Genomic DNA, 14,748 nt, shown 5'->3' with positions numbered 1-14,748 from the left:
AGAGGTAATTCACATACCACACAATTCACTCATTCAAAGTGCAATTCTGGGGCCAGCCCGTGGCTGAGTGGTTAAGTCCTAGCGCTCCGCTGCCGCGGCCCAGGGTTTCGCCGGTTCTAATCCTGCGTGCAGACGTGGCACTGCTCGTCAGGCCACGTTGAGGTGGCGTCCCACATGACACAACTAGAAGGATGTGCAACTAAGATATACAACTATGTACTGGGGGGATTTGGGGAGATAAAGCAGAAAAAAAAAAGATTGGCAACAGTTTTTAGCTCAGGTGCTGATCTTTAAAAAAATAAATAAATAAAGAGTGCAATTCAATGGGGTTTGGGTATATTATGTTACTAATTCTTTTAAATTGTGGTAACATATATATATATAACACAAATTTGCCATTTTCACCATTTTTAAGTGCACAGTCCAGCGGCATTAAGCACATTCACATTGTTATGTAGCCACCACCACCATCCATCTCCAGGACTTTCGCATCCTCCCAAACTGAAACTCTGCACCCACTGAAAATAACTCCCCGTTCTCTCCTCCCCCAGCCCCTGGCAACCACTGATCCACTTTCTGTCTCTATGCATTTGGCTATTCTGGACACTTCATATGAGCAGAATCATGCAATATGTGGCCTTTTGCATCTGGCTTCTTCAGCTCAGCATCATTTCCAAGGCTCATCTGTGTCATCATGTGTGTCAGGGCTTCATTCCTTCTTATGGCTGAGTGCTGTTCCACTGTGTGGACGGGCCACATGTTGCTTCTCTGTCAGCTGAAGGCCATGGGCTGGTGCCCTTTTGCTTACTGTGATTGGACATCCACAGACTGGGGGGCCTGCACCTCTGTCTGAGGCCCTGCCTTCAGTGCTCCGCGTGCACACCCTACGAGTGGAGTGGCATTTGGTAATCCATGTTTACTTTTTAAGAAGTGGTTGGCCATTTCTTCCCAGAGGCATTTGTTATAAACTGTGGTCCACCCACACCGTGGGATCCCACTCAGCCACAGGCAGGAACGCGTCACAGACCCCCCTGCAGCGCGGGCCATCTCGAAGGCAGCGAGCTGCGCGCAGGGCTGTGGCTCCAGAAAAGTGAGTCTCCAGAGTGGCAGAGGGTGAGCGGGGGACAGAGTGACCGCCAGGGCATGTGGGGTACGTCAGGGGCAATGGAAGTGGCCCATTGGTCAATTGTGGTGAGGATTACATGGGGGAATACATTTCCCAAATCATGAAACTGTCCACTTAACATGTGGGCGTGTCTGAGGATGCTTAGGGCGGTGAACTGCTCTGTATGTGGCCATGACGGTGGACACAGGTCATCACGTGCTTGTCCAAACCCACGGATTGCACGCCACCGAGAAGGACTCTGATGTACGCTATGGACTCTGCATGATGACGAGTCGATGTAGGTTCATGGGTCATAACAAACGCACCCTCTGGGGGGGCTGTCGATAGTGGGGAGGCCTGTGTGGGGGTGCAGGGGGGTCTATGGGAAACCTCTGTACCTTCCTCTCAATATTGCTGTGAACATAAAACTGCTCTAAAAAATAAAATCTATTAAAAAACTGTGCATGTCTTATTCCAACTATGGAACATAACTTCGGCCTCAGCCAAGTTGATCTCAAGGATGTGTCTGTTCCAGTCCTGTCATGGTGGCTTGGCCAGGAGCCACACTGCACCCACCCGTGTGTCCTCACCCTGTAAATAGTGGGGTGTCATCAGCACACAGGAGCCCCCATGAGCACCAGGCAGCATTACCCAAGGCACATGGGTTCTCTTTCACACTTTTGCACATCAGATCCAACTGGCTCTTCCAAAAGGAGCACATGGGGGCCGGCCCCATGGTTGAGAGGTTAAGTTCTCGCTCTCCGCTTCGGCAGCCCGGGTTTTGCTGGTTCGGATCCTGGGCGCAGACCTAGCACCGCTCATCAGGCCACGCTGAGGCGTCATCCCACACAGCACAGCCAGAAGGACCTACAACTAGAATATGCAACTATGTACTGGGGGGCTTTGGGGAGAAGAAGAAGAAGAAGAAGAAGAAGAAGAAGAAGAAGAAGAAGAAGAAGATTGGCAACAGATGTTAGCTCAGAGCCAATCTTTAAAAAAAAAAAACAAACAGAGCCCATATTACTTCACAGCCTGACAACACACCAAAAAATCAATTTTCATTTTGGAGTGGCAAAATACGACATACATAAGTGACCCCAGCCCAGAGGGACCTCCCTGTCCTGCCCCAGCCACATGCCTGCTGGCTGCTGCATCCTTGGGGAATGGCAGCGTCCTCTCTGGCTCTGGGGTGGCACCTGGTCGCCCTCCTCGCCTGTGTCCTTCCGCAGCACAGCTCCTGAGGCTGGGGCCCCACTGCCCCTGATCTCCATGGACTTAGCCCAGGAGAGGAGGTGGCTCTCTTCCTTCTGGATGTTGTCCCTTTAAAATGGTGGGGGAGCCGAATGGGTGAGGGTCAAGGTACTCTGGGCCTCTTGAGTCAGGCCCAGTGCAACAGCATCATCGTCACCATCACAGATGACATTCCTGAGCCCGTTCTGCCTCGTTAATCCAGTGGAGCCTCCTGGCTGGGATGCAGCAGGGGTGGGGCGTCCCTCCCCGAGTACAGGGGGTTGGGCCCTGGGCAAGACGGCCATCTGTGGCCTGCTTCCTGAACACTTGCCAGCCCAGGCCTCCATGGGGAGGTGTCCATGTTCAGCCCAGAGGCAACAGGCTGGCAGGGCTCTCAGGGCCACGGGGAGGGCCTGGTGCTCATGCAGAGCAGCCTTCCCGCCTCTCCCAGGGCCCCACGGCCTGAGCGAGGCATTTCCGGCCATTGTCCAGAGCAGGGGTAGGCTCAGGAAGCTGCGATTCCCAGGTGGGGCCTGACGGTGCTGGGGTGGGCTCAGGGACTTCCTGGCTGAGAGTCTAGCTGGCGTCACTTGGGCCGGGATGGTGGTCTGTGGCAGCGGCACCCATACCCCAGGCTTGGGGGTGATCCCCACTCCGGGTGCCTGCTCTGAAGCTGTGGACAGAATCACTGCCGGGCCTGGGAGCGGCCTGCCTCACATCCCGTCCCTGCCCGGGAAAGGGTGCAGAGCCACCCCACATGCCACACTCGGGTACAAGTAGGAAAGGCCAAGCTTGAAGTGGCAGGGAGGCTGAGGACATGGGTGCAAAGCACCAGCTCACTAGGGGCCACTCAGATCCTAGAATGGGGGAAGGGGGGCAGCGGTGAGCAAGTCCCGGCCGTGTGGAGGGCTCAGGGTGGCCTGGATTTGAATCCAAGCTCTGCCACGTGCGAAGGTGGGGGCGGGGGGTGCCTGGAGGGGGCACTTGGCCTCTCCGAGCCTCAGTTCGCGCCTGGCACAGTCCGGGTCAAGGAGGAGCCGTCAGATTTAGCAAGGGAGGCCTGATCATTATCACTAGAGACAGAGGACCCTGGGACTCAGAGAAGATGGAGGTGTGCCCAGGATCACCCTGGAGCCCTGGACCCCGAACACACAGCCCAGCCCAGACCCCAGTGCTGCCTTTCTCTCCAAGCCGATGGGGGTATCTTCCTGGTCCTGGTCCCACTGTCCCCAGACTGTGGGCCAGGGCTGGGAGCCGGGCTGCAGACGCTTCCCGGGCACCGAGGAGGGAGTGAGATGTTCTGCAGGGCGGTCCTGAGAACACTCCGGGAGTGCTGGGGACCCCCTGCACCCTCCCGGGGGCTCCAGAGGCCAAGGCCAGCATGTCCCGGCTTGAGACAGGCTCCTGTGGGGTCTGCAGTCTTCAGAGAGGGGATGGCCACAGGCTGCATGATGTCCCGTGAGAGCCTCATGGGGTCTTGGTTCAGCTCTGAGCCTGGCCCAGAGCAGGCCACACACTCCGGCTGCCACATGTGCACTTCCTGTGCCATCACGGGGTCCTGGTGGGATGGGGAATGGCCCCCCCAGCTTTCCTGGGTTTGGCAGGGGGAATGTGATCAGAAACCACCAGCTTGGGAGGTAAAATGGGACAGCATCATGGAAAACAGTCACTGGGTAAGCACAGAGTTCCCCCGTGACCCCGTAACCCCACTCCCAGGTACGTACCGGAGAGAACCATGACCATCTACGGCCACACAAAACCTTGTGCACATGTTCACAGCAGCACAACTCACAACAGCCAAACGGCAGAAACAACCCACAAGTCCCTTATCTGGGACCAGATAAACAAGACGTGGTGTAGCCATACAACAGAATAGCATTCAGCTAGAAAAAGGAATGAAATTCTGGCACACACTACAACATGCATGAACCTCACAGACATCTGCTAAATCAAAGAAGCCAGACACAAGAGGCCACGTGTTGCAGCCGTCCCCTTGCATGCCATCGAGAACAGGCGAATCCACAGAGACAGAAAGCAGGCTGGTGGCTGCCTAGGGCTGGGGGTTGGGGTGTGAGGGTTGTGGAGAGAGACAGCTAACAGAGACGGGTTTCTTTCGAGCTGACAACCATGTCCTAAAGTTGCTGCAATGATGGCCACTCCACGCTGTGGCTGCTCTAAAGCCCGGGGCATGGTACTCGCCACGGTGGGCCGTGGGGTGTGTGAACTGCATCTCAGGAAAGCTCTTCGATGGAAAACAGGAGACCACCAGCTGGCCCTTGGTTCTTGCTGAGCCACAGGCCCTCCCGGAGCCCTGCTTGAGGTTTGCTGCAAAGGGCCTGCTTGATGGCTCTCCTGCCTCCTGGAGCCCTGCCTTAGCGATGCTGGGAGGGAGATGGGGTGGAGCGGAGGAGCTGCCCGGCCTGGCCTCAGTGCTGCAGGCCAGGGAGCTGGGGCCAAGCAGGCAGGGGTGCGAGAGGAAGCCTTTCTCCTGGTCTCCTGGGCCTGTGCGGGGGGGAGTCTCTTTCTCTGTCCCCCGCCTGCAGCCTTAGCCTGATGGCCTCGGGTGCCCCACTCCCAGACCCCACGTCCCTCAGGCCAGGTTCTTCCTCTCTCTGGGCCTCAGTTTACCCATAGGGGAAAGGAGGGCATGGCTAGGTGGTCCCAAGACCTGGGGACCCTGACTTGCAGGGACCAAGGTGGGCCTTGCTCCCCCTCCCCAAACAATGGGCCATTTGAGCTTTTCATCAGGAAAAGGACTGAGACTAAATTTATGCCTCGACCTCGCAGAGCGGGGAGAGGTCAGGCTCACCCCACCCGGCCCCTGACGCAGTTCCCCTTCCCTCCGGGGGGCTTTCTATTGTTCTCGGCAGCCAGGGCTCCCAATCTCCCTGCGCACTCACTTCCTGTTTCCTGGCTGAGAGGAAACAGAGATTTCTGACCGGGCAGCAGATGCTGGCCTCTTTTTTTCCCTTTCTCTCTTTACATTTTTAAGGATATTAAAAAATAATGATAATAACAGGCAACTTCGGAGCTGAGCAGTGCAGACCGTGAGCGCTGGGAACCGCGGGGCCCCGTTGGGGCTCTGAAGGCGGCGGGTCCCAGGCCCCTTAGAGAATCAGGTGGGGCTGCCTGCCCCCCTGTGCCCCCACCTCCCTGGGAAAGGCCTGGACACCAACTCTCCACCACGATGGAGTTTAGAGACCCCTGGATCCTCCCCAGACCCCCCACTCCCTGATCTGACATGTGGGGACACTGAGGCAGAGAAGCCTTTGCCCACGCCCCTCCCAGCAGCCTTCCCACCTCCGCTGACCGCTGGACGGGGTCCTGCCTGGGGGACACCGCGCCCCTGCCCACTGCCCCTCGCAGAGGCCAAGAGCGCTATGACTCTGTGTTCTGGGTCAGGCTCTGCCACAGACAGTCTCTGTGACCCTGAGAAGTCATTCCTCCTCCATAAACAGGGTCAGGTGGTGGCGTCACCTCGCAGGGCGGGCGCAGCAGCCCCATGAGGAGGCCCTGGCTGTCTCATTATTTTCTTCCCACAGAGGCTTCAGCACTGGGCTCCCAGCTCTCCCTGGGTGGGCAGGTGGGGAGGGGACAGGATGGCCCAAACGGGGGCCGGTGGGGTGGGCAGCTGAATGGTCGCCCACCTCCACTGACTGCCCACCCCACCCCCTCCATTCACGGGAACTTCCCTTTCCGTCCTGGGCGATAAAGTGTTTTTCCCCCCATGTTAACAGCTGCCCCATCCATTGGGCTTGGCAACTTGCAGCCTGACTGTGCGTGGGGCTTCCGTCCAGGGAGCCGGTGGGGAGGGCAAAGGCCCCTTCTCCAGCCCCCACGAGGGGGGAGCTCCTCGGAGCTGGAGGCCGCTTCCTTGGCCTGGAGGAGTCCGCCTTCCAGATGAAGCCCCCGCCCTGGGGCTGAGGACTCCGAGGGTGACCCTCAAGGGCCTGGCCACAGCACCCAGGGGGTCTCGGGCTCTGTGATGGGGGTCTCCCTGCTCAGCAAGGCTCCAGTATAGGTGGACCCTGACCACCAGTACCCACCCTGTGAGCTTCCACACAGGACCCAGTGTCCACCTCACGGCTGTAGTCAGCACCTTGACCCGCTGGCCGACAGCTCTGAGACAAGCATTTCATGGAGGTTCCTGGGAGCCCAGGACACACAGCACGCCCGCAGAGCAATCACACCAGGGCACCCCCGAGCTCCCTCCCCAGTGGGCGGCCTCTCTCCTCCACCCAGACATGCCCGGTGCCCTGACACATCCCCTCTGCTGCAGCCCACAGACCGCCAGTGGAGAGGAAGCCCGGAGCTGGGCCCTCGGAGCTGCCCCGCTGCCCGAGTCCCCACACCCAGCTGTCACCCCAACCCAGGCGTCTGCCCTATAAAGTGAGTCTTTCCCCAAGGAGGAAATTTGTTCTTCAAAACGAGATTTTCTTCATCTCCCTACGTTAAAGAAATAACAATAGAGTGATACTACTGCAAAACCACCAGCGGCTCAAATGAAAAAACGGACAATAGCGAGTGCTGCCGAGGATGTGGGGTGGCCGGAGTGCTCTTGTGCTGCTGGTGGGGGCACGGGAGAATGGCTGAGTGGTCACCGGCTTCGTGCCTCTCCTGGGACCAGCGATTCCCCCCGGAAAGTCCCAGGTGTAGGCCCTCAACAGAAACGCGTTCACAGGTGCACCTGCCACAAGGCCCCACGGAGAAGTTCACAGCATCCTGCTGGTAAGACGCGAAGCCAGCAACGGTGTGTGTGTAAGGCGTGGTCTGTTCTCCTGCAGAACATGGGACATCGAGAGGATGGACAAGCAACAGCCACAAATCACAACAGCGCAGACCAATCCCCCAGGCGTGCCCTGGAGCAGGAGAGGCCACCCACGGCGTGGGCACCCAGAGACGCTGGGGATCTAAACCTCAAAGCAGCAAAACCACACTGCGAGAGTCAGCGGCTCGGTCCCCAGGGTGGGTGACAGCCGGGCCCTCTCTATGGCCGGGGCACTGGTTACACGGGTGTGCTGGACGTGTGAACGTTCGAAGGGCTGCGTGCTCATGGCCATGCATGTCTCTACAAAGTCAGGCTGCGATGCACGTTCAAGCCACCTCTGGGTGGGGGGCTGCACAGCCCCTCAGCGCCCTTCACACCCCTGCTAGGGGCTGGCTCTGTCCCGCAGGGGGCGGGCAGCGGTGTAGAGAGATGAGGGCCCGCTTCGCTCCCGGGGGCTCGTGCTCAGGGTCGGGCCGGGAGTGTGGGATTGGACTCCATCCTGAGTGCTGTGGGGAGCCTTCACAAAGCTCCCCGAGAACCGGGCTGGGGGCAGGGATGCCCATCAGGCCAAGGAGGAGGCCGCCCAGGCAGGAGGCGTGGTGGCCTGGGTCAGGTTGTGGCAGTGGCAGGAGGGACGTGTTCTGGAGGCAGAGCCCGTGGAGATTGGCTGGGTACCAAGGATGGGGGAGAGGTTGTGGGTCCTGCCTCCGGCCTGAGCAGCAGTGGACGGGCAGCAGAAAGGTTGTCACGCTGGTGCAGGTGGTCCCAGGCAAGGCCAGGGGGCAGTGAGAAGAGGCCAAGGGTCCCCTGAGGGACGCTGCTCAGGCACCCCGGGCTCCACGTCCAAGGCTTCCACCGGCCAACCCGGGACGAGCATCTTCCCCCATGAGCCTCAGGTGCATCATTCGAAAATGGAAATTCTCAGCTCAAGGGTGTTACGCAAGCACTGTGCATGTGGCCCAGCAGAGGAGACTTCTAGCAGACACGCGAGGCAGGATTCTGGGGGTGGTGACAGACGGAGGAGAGCTGAAGACCCCAGGCTGCCTGGACAGACCCCATTCTCCCCATGGAACCTCTCGTACCCTTTGGGACCTGGCCCAACTCGGGTGTCAAGAGCTCACCTGGCCCAGGGCACCTGTGCCTGGCCACCTTCCTTCCTGCCCCCACTGGGGACGGGTCACTAGGCCAGGCGCATCCCTTAATGAAGGTTCAGCTGCATCTGGCACGAAGCTGGGCCCGGCTGTGGCCGACAGAGCCATCCTGTCCCTGAGGCTGGCCGGCTGGTCGGCCGCTCGGGGGGATAAACAGGAAGCCCCATCTCTCCCCTGCTCTGCGCTCCGGTCTTTCCTTCCCGCGGCCGCTCACACGCCACGCCTGGTGCCCCTCGGCCTCACGCCGCCTGAGATGCCCGAGCTGGCCTCTGCTGCGGGCTTGGTCCACTCTCTCCTGGGGCCTCAGAGGCCAAGAGCTCGGCAGTGAGGGGTCCCAGGAGGACCCAGAGGCCCTGGCTGACCTCTGCCACTCCCCACCGCCTGACCAGCATGCTCTGGGAAGGTAAGGCGAGAACCCCTTTCCAATCAACTTCAGAATGTCCACAGCAGGCCGGGAGGCAGCTGCAACCATCTCGCCCCATTCACCGTGGGGCAGATGGGGAAACTGAGGCCCACTGTGGGTACAGCCTCCAGCAATGGAAGCAAAGCTGGGACTGGTTTCCCCATCGCAGCCTGGGCCTCCGCTATGGATGCCACACCCAAAGCTGGTGAGGCTCCAGGCCCAGGTCTCTGAGCCACCCAGGTGTGGACAGGGCCACCGTGCCCTCTAGGGACAGGCCTGGGTCAGAGGCACCACCGATTCCTTCCAAAAATGATTCTCTGTGGGAGGGTGGTGTTTGGTGGTCCTGCACAGATGCCACTGGAGTGGGTAGAAGGGGCTTCCTTTGGTGGGGGCTGGTCCTGGTCTGCCCCGTGGTGAGCCCCTCCGGCCTGGAGCACAGAGTAAAATCCACTCACCGCAGCACCCTGGGGGGCCCATGGGGTGGGAAGCACCCCTCACCCCTCTCCAGGCCCCTAGGACCCTCCTGGAGTCTGAGAGGGCATCAGACAGCAGCCGTCTCTGTCCTCCACTCGTACCCAATCCTTGCCACCTGGGCAGCCTCTCCAGGTCCCTGACAGGCCCCACGTCAGGGCAGGACCCCAGCCCACCACCCACATCTGCGCCCAAGGCTCTGGGGACCTGAGAGTGGAGGCTGCAGTGGGGTTCCGGTTGGCTGGACAGGGTGAGGCTGGCGCCCTGGGGCCCTGACCAAGGCCCCCTTTCCTTGGATTGCTCTGGTCTCTGCCCAGGGAGGGGCTGGGGGCATGGCAGAGCTTGTCGGGAGGGGTCACAGAGCAGTGGGGGACCCCCAGAACAAGTGGGCAGCAGGCAGGGCCAGGGCCCCACCCCGGCTGGCCCCCAGGAGCCAGCGCTAGAAGACTAATGTCTGGAGGACCCAGGATTCTGCTTTTTTTCCTCTCTGTGCCTGTAATTCCACTTTCTGATTCGCCACTGTGTTCTGGGGCATCTTTCCAGAAAGTTCCCTAATGCCTGTGCTTTAGAGGGAGTGGTGACCCGTTAACCCATTCACATATTTGGCTAATCAGCTATTCCCAGTCTCAGCCCGTCCCTTGGCAGGGGTAGGTCTGACAACTGGGGGCCTGCCCGGTTGAGAGGGGCATAAGGAGGAATTGGGGGGTTCATGGAGAAAAGAAAAGGAGAACAAGCGGGGGCTGCTCCTGTCCTGATCCATCATCGCAGCTCTGAGTTGCCTCACTGCTCACCTGGGCGAGTCTTCCCTCTCTGGGCCTCAGCTTCCCCATCTGTACACAAAAGGGGCTGGATCCAGCCAGCCCTGATGTTGGCTGGTTCTTCCGCCCAGGAGCATGGAGCAGACCCTGGGCTTGGGGTCTGAGTGATGTGGGCACAGGGGGCACCTCCTGGGATTGGGGGGCAAAGCCCAACTTGGCCCCTACATTCTGCTGTGTGCACTCAGCATACATTCTGGCATGAGCACTCAGCAAGCCCTGGCCCTTCTGGACAGACGGGCTGTCAGGAGGGAAAGTGAGGGGGTCGAGCAAGGCAAGGGGGTGCTGAGGGTGTGACCACCGTGGGCTGGTGGGGAAGAGATGGGGGATGGCGCCTCGCCTGCCAGCTTCAGCCTCAGGACAGGGGGCACCCCTGGAAAGAGGTCCCCTGGGCCCCTTCTGCTCAGACCAACAGCGCCTGAGTGCCAGGAGCTTCCTCACTGTCACAACAACCCTGATGGTTGGAACCTCTCTGTCCCCATGGAACAGAGGGGGAAACTGAGGCCCAGAGAAGAAAGCCCCTGGGCCCTGACCACGGCCCCGTGCCTGCGGCAGCCCCTTCCCCAGCCGTGCGGGTTGGGAGGGGAAGGTGGTCCCTGCTGACTTTTGAGACCCGCCTACGAGCACAGGCAAGACTTCCCTTCTGCTCACAGCACTCCGGCCGGCTGGGAATTTCCCAGGCAGCTGGGCCTCCCTCCGGGTCGGGAAGTCCAGCTGTGGGAGGCGGAGGGAGGTAAGGGCCATCGGAGGTGCTCAAGGCCAGAGAGATGAGGGTGTTCCAGCTATGGGCCAGTGGGGGTGACTCCAGAGCGAGGTTCGTACCTGAGGACACCTGGGGTTTGGCGTGGCCCTGCTCATTCGGGAGCCCTCGGCCGTCCAGGTTCGTCCTCAGCAGCTGCCTGGCTCCCCATGTGTGCCCACCCACCCACCATCACAGCAACTGATGCTGGGTTTGCAGATCCACAGCACCATCTAAATGAGGAAACTGAGGGTCACACCTGGCGGCTGGGGCCTGGACCACCCGGCCAATCTGAGGAAGCATCCCCTTTGGCCACCTAAAGGCTCCTGCATTCCTCCATCCCCACCACCCACACCCCTCAGCCTGCTGGAGGCCAAGGGAGGGAAGAGCGCCAGGGAAGATGCTCTGCACCCTGCAGAGAGTGGCCCTGTGATGTAAGCTGGGGGCTTTCGCCCCTGCTGGCAGACCTCCAGGAGCAGGGGCTCGCTGCCCCATGGGGCAGCCCTTTCCAGGGGAGACAGCTCGGTTCCTAACGAAGATCATCTCCAGTCTGATGTCTGCCCCTCCCTGTCACCCCCCCACCACCACTCTGGGCCCCAGGGACCCAGAGAAAATGCTGTTCTGGGATTCCCCAGCCTGCCTTGCCCATCCCTGGGTCTCTTCTGGTGGCCCCCCTCTGCAAGGGACCCTCCAGCCTGCCAGGGCACAGACATCTGGGTGTGTACGTGCCCTGGGGGAGAGGCCAGGCTCACAGAACAAACGGTCCCTTCTGTGCAGCTGCACTAAGGCGGCCTGTGGTCCCAGCAGCCTGGTGGACCCACGGTACCGGGACCCTGGGCCCGACCACCTCCTCCATCACACAGTGGGACGAGCCAGGTCCCATGGCCACCAGCCGGGCCCGAGCCTGGTCTCTGGCTGCTTCAGGGCTAGACTCTGAAGTCCTGGGGGACAGCCCCCCCACCCTGCCCACAGCTCAGCCAGGCCCCTCCCTCGATGGCCCCCCACCCGCCCCTCGGCCTCCTGTTTGTTCCCTGACAGATCTCCGTTATCAGCAGAGAACACACACAGGAAGTCCGGCCGGGAAGGGCCCATCCCAGTCCCGATTTACACGGGAGGGAGCATAAAAAGCCGCCCTTCCTCGCCCCGGGAGGAGCCTCCTTGCCCCGAGACACTGTCCCGCACGGCCGAGCCAGAGGCTCCAGCGGACGGGCCAGCGGGCAGCTGCGGGAGGTGCCTGGGGGCGGCCAGCGAGGGGTAGGGTCCACCCCCAGCCTGAGGAGGCAGCGGTGGTGGCCATGGCCAAGCCCGGGCCTGGGCAGCATCAGGTATGGCAAGGGTGGCCTTGGAGGGGCAGGGAGCGGGCAGAGCCGGGTGAGTGCCCCTGGGCTCCCGCTGACTGCAGCTCCAGTAGCTGAGTACGGGCCTGTGCCAGCTCTGGCCTCTGCTCTGCAGCCACCATCTCATTTTCCTCCCTATTGGTACCAACCCCACTGCATGGAGGACACTCAGGTCCCCTAACCAAGGGCAGTCATTGGCGGTTGCCCAGTCTGGATGAAGTCTGGCCTGCCTGATGCCAACACTTACCCTGGGGCAGCCGGGCAGCTGCTGTGACCCCTGGAAGCGGGGAGCCAAACGCAGCTGGCATCTTCTCTTGCACCCCTCCTTCTCAGCCCGCCCTGCTTTCCTGGAGAAGCCCCTGGGGTCAACGGCAAAGTCGCTTGGCTCACTCCTCCTCTCTGAGGCCCGGGGGCCCAAGGGCATCCCCGAAGGGTGGGCAAGCACTCCCAAGGGGGTCAGGAAGGGGCCCCAGCGGGAGGAACCCCAAAGCTAAACTGCAGCCGGGATGAGCTGTGCACATTGGGGACTCTGAACATGGGACCTGGAGAAGCCCCCACCCCACCCTGGGCTGGCTTCGGGGTTGGGGGGTCCTCAGGCAGAGGGACCACTTGGAGCAGTGCGGTGTGGGCACTTGTTCGGCCACTTGGGACCCCAGGGGAGCCCCTGTTCTCCCTCTCCAGCCCCACCCAGAGCAGCCCAAGGCCCCACCCAAGGCTCCCAAGCCAGAATGGGGCACTCACCGGCCCTGGCCCCGCTGCTGTCTCAGGCCACACCAGCAGTCTGTCTGAGGAACGCGCGCCCATTTGTCAGATGGAAGGGGCAGGTGAGGCCTCCGTCCAAGCAAGCAGCAGAGGGAGGAGCAGCTGACCCAGTCCCCCAGGCTCCCCCTTTCTGCTCAGCCAAGAGAGGCCACAGGCACAGGCAGGTCACAGGGTCAAGTGACCGCAGCTTCAGGGACAGGCTAGGGGCAGAAGACAGGGTGGGGACGCTCTCCGTTCGAGTCCCCCAGGCTCGGCTCTTAACTCTTCACTGCCTGAGGCTGGGTGAGGGCTGCCCTGCTGGGGTATGGGAGGTGGCGAGACCCAAAGTCTCCCAGGGCAGGACCCCTTCACAATTACAGGATTCCAGCGGCAGCTGCCCCAGCCACCCTCAGACCATCTGCTAGGGGCGTCCAGGGCCCTCTGGTCCAGGGCAGTGGCTACTGGATGGCAGGAAGGGAGGCCTCATTCTGGGGGCTCCTGTCCAGGCACCTGGGACCCCTCCCTTCCTTCAGGTCCCAGGCACCAAAGTAGGCCCAAGCCAGATGCCCCACAGCTGCTAGCTCTGTCAGAAGGCCCTCCCCTTCCCCACGAATCTGCAGCCCCCCCTTGGCACCCGGGCTCTGAGGAGGGACCTTCAGCTGCACGCACAGCACCCTCTCCATCCCCGTCTCTGTCTCCATCTCTGGGGAGCCCAGGGCAGGAGGCAATGGTCCCATCTGACAGACAGGAAACCATGTCTGCCCCATGGCCGATCTGGGAGGCCCACTGGGCTTGGGCCATGGTCGGGGGAGGGTCTGCAGGCCAAGTGCAGGCTGAGGTCCCACAGTGGCATCAAGCCTGGCCCCTTCCCAGCACCTGGACTTGAGGGTGACCAAGGCCATGTGCTAACCCACACCACATCTCTGACCCGCAGGCCCCAGCTCAGCGGAGGCACGGGTGGCCCCCACTGCCCAGAAGAGCAGCTGCCACCAGGGTCCAGGGGATGACGGAGCCCCCTTCTCTAGGTGAGTCCCGCAGGAAGCCTGGGTGCCCTGGGCAGGAGCAGGGGCCCTGGCCACACCTGGGCAGCTTTACACACACGCACATGCACTCAGGTGACCAGGACCCCGGCTCGGGTTTGAGGGCAGAAACTGCCAAGGCATCAGGCCCAGCCCCTCACACACGGTGATGGCTGTAATAACTGCGGCACAGAAATGATCGAGACCTCCCTGGTGGCCTGCACCTGGTTCCCGCTGTGCCCACCGCTGTCTCCTGGTGGGCACTGCTGCTCCTGGGCACTCTGCCATGCAGGGTCAGGTGACAAATGCGGAAATGGAGCCCGGAGAGGAGAGAAGTGACCAGCCCAGAAGCCCCCAGTGGTGACCATGGGTTTGGGGGGACTCCCAGAGGCCTGAGGAGCACTCAGGGTGGCCCAGACTGTCCTGAAGGAAGGGGGAGCCAGGTGAGATCCTCGCAGGCCCCCTAACCTGGCACCCTGGTTGGGAGGGAGGCTTGGCGTCACACCTAGGACCCCGCCGGCTTTTCCACAGCCCACCCTGTGATCTCGTGGGAGTACGGGGTCTCGCGGCCTCGGGGCTCCTGATGTGTGTCCGACGCACGGCTGCAAGGCAGCGTTCAGTTTAGCCAGCCCCTCGTGCCTAGTGAGCCGGCCACGCGGTTGTGATGGCCATCCTCAGGGGCTGGGGCTCAACCTGGGGGCGTTCGAGAGCTAGCCACCCATGGCCAGTGTGGGCTTCCCCAACGCAGCCTCCGGGCACCTGGCGACGGTCTCAGTCCTGCGTCCCCTGCGGCCACGCGCCCTGCGGCCTCGGGAGGGGCGGCCGTGGCGTTCAGAAGCGGGTTGTGCGTCAGGAGCCCCGGGTTCTAGCTGACTCACGGCCGTGCCCCGGGGGAGCCGTCCGCCGCGGGGCCTCAGTTTCCCCATCTGCGCATTGGGGTCGGGGGGTCGGGGGTGGCTCGCAGCCCAC

At 61.5% G+C, this 14,748-nt stretch overlaps 1 protein-coding gene across 17 annotated transcripts in view; it reads left to right on the top strand.

Moving 5' to 3' along the window:
• Positions 1-11,821: 11,821 nt before the first annotated feature.
• The window catches only part of EGFL7 (EGF like domain multiple 7), a 10,838-nt gene continuing 7,911 nt past the window's right edge, over positions 11,822-14,748 (top strand). For 6 of the 17 annotated variants that reach the window (XM_046663385.1, XM_046663264.1, XM_046663253.1 and 3 more), the window contains exons 1-3: positions 11,850-12,007; positions 12,701-12,843; positions 13,695-13,785. In XM_046663385.1, the coding sequence (XP_046519341.1) occupies positions 12,748-12,843; positions 13,695-13,785 (187 nt within the window). In that variant the 5' untranslated portion in view covers positions 11,850-12,007; positions 12,701-12,747. Of the gene's footprint in view, positions 12,008-12,700; positions 12,844-13,690; positions 13,786-13,826; positions 14,223-14,748 lie in introns of those variants that run through there. The other 11 variants (XR_006888841.1, XR_006888843.1, XR_006888842.1 and 8 more) reach the window with 10 other exon arrangements.

This window comes from Equus quagga, chromosome 1 (assembly GCF_021613505.1).
Source record: "Equus quagga isolate Etosha38 chromosome 1, UCLA_HA_Equagga_1.0, whole genome shotgun sequence".
Classification (NCBI taxonomy): Eukaryota; Metazoa; Chordata; class Mammalia; order Perissodactyla; family Equidae; genus Equus; species Equus quagga.
This window is presented reverse-complemented; position numbering and strand designations above follow the sequence as displayed.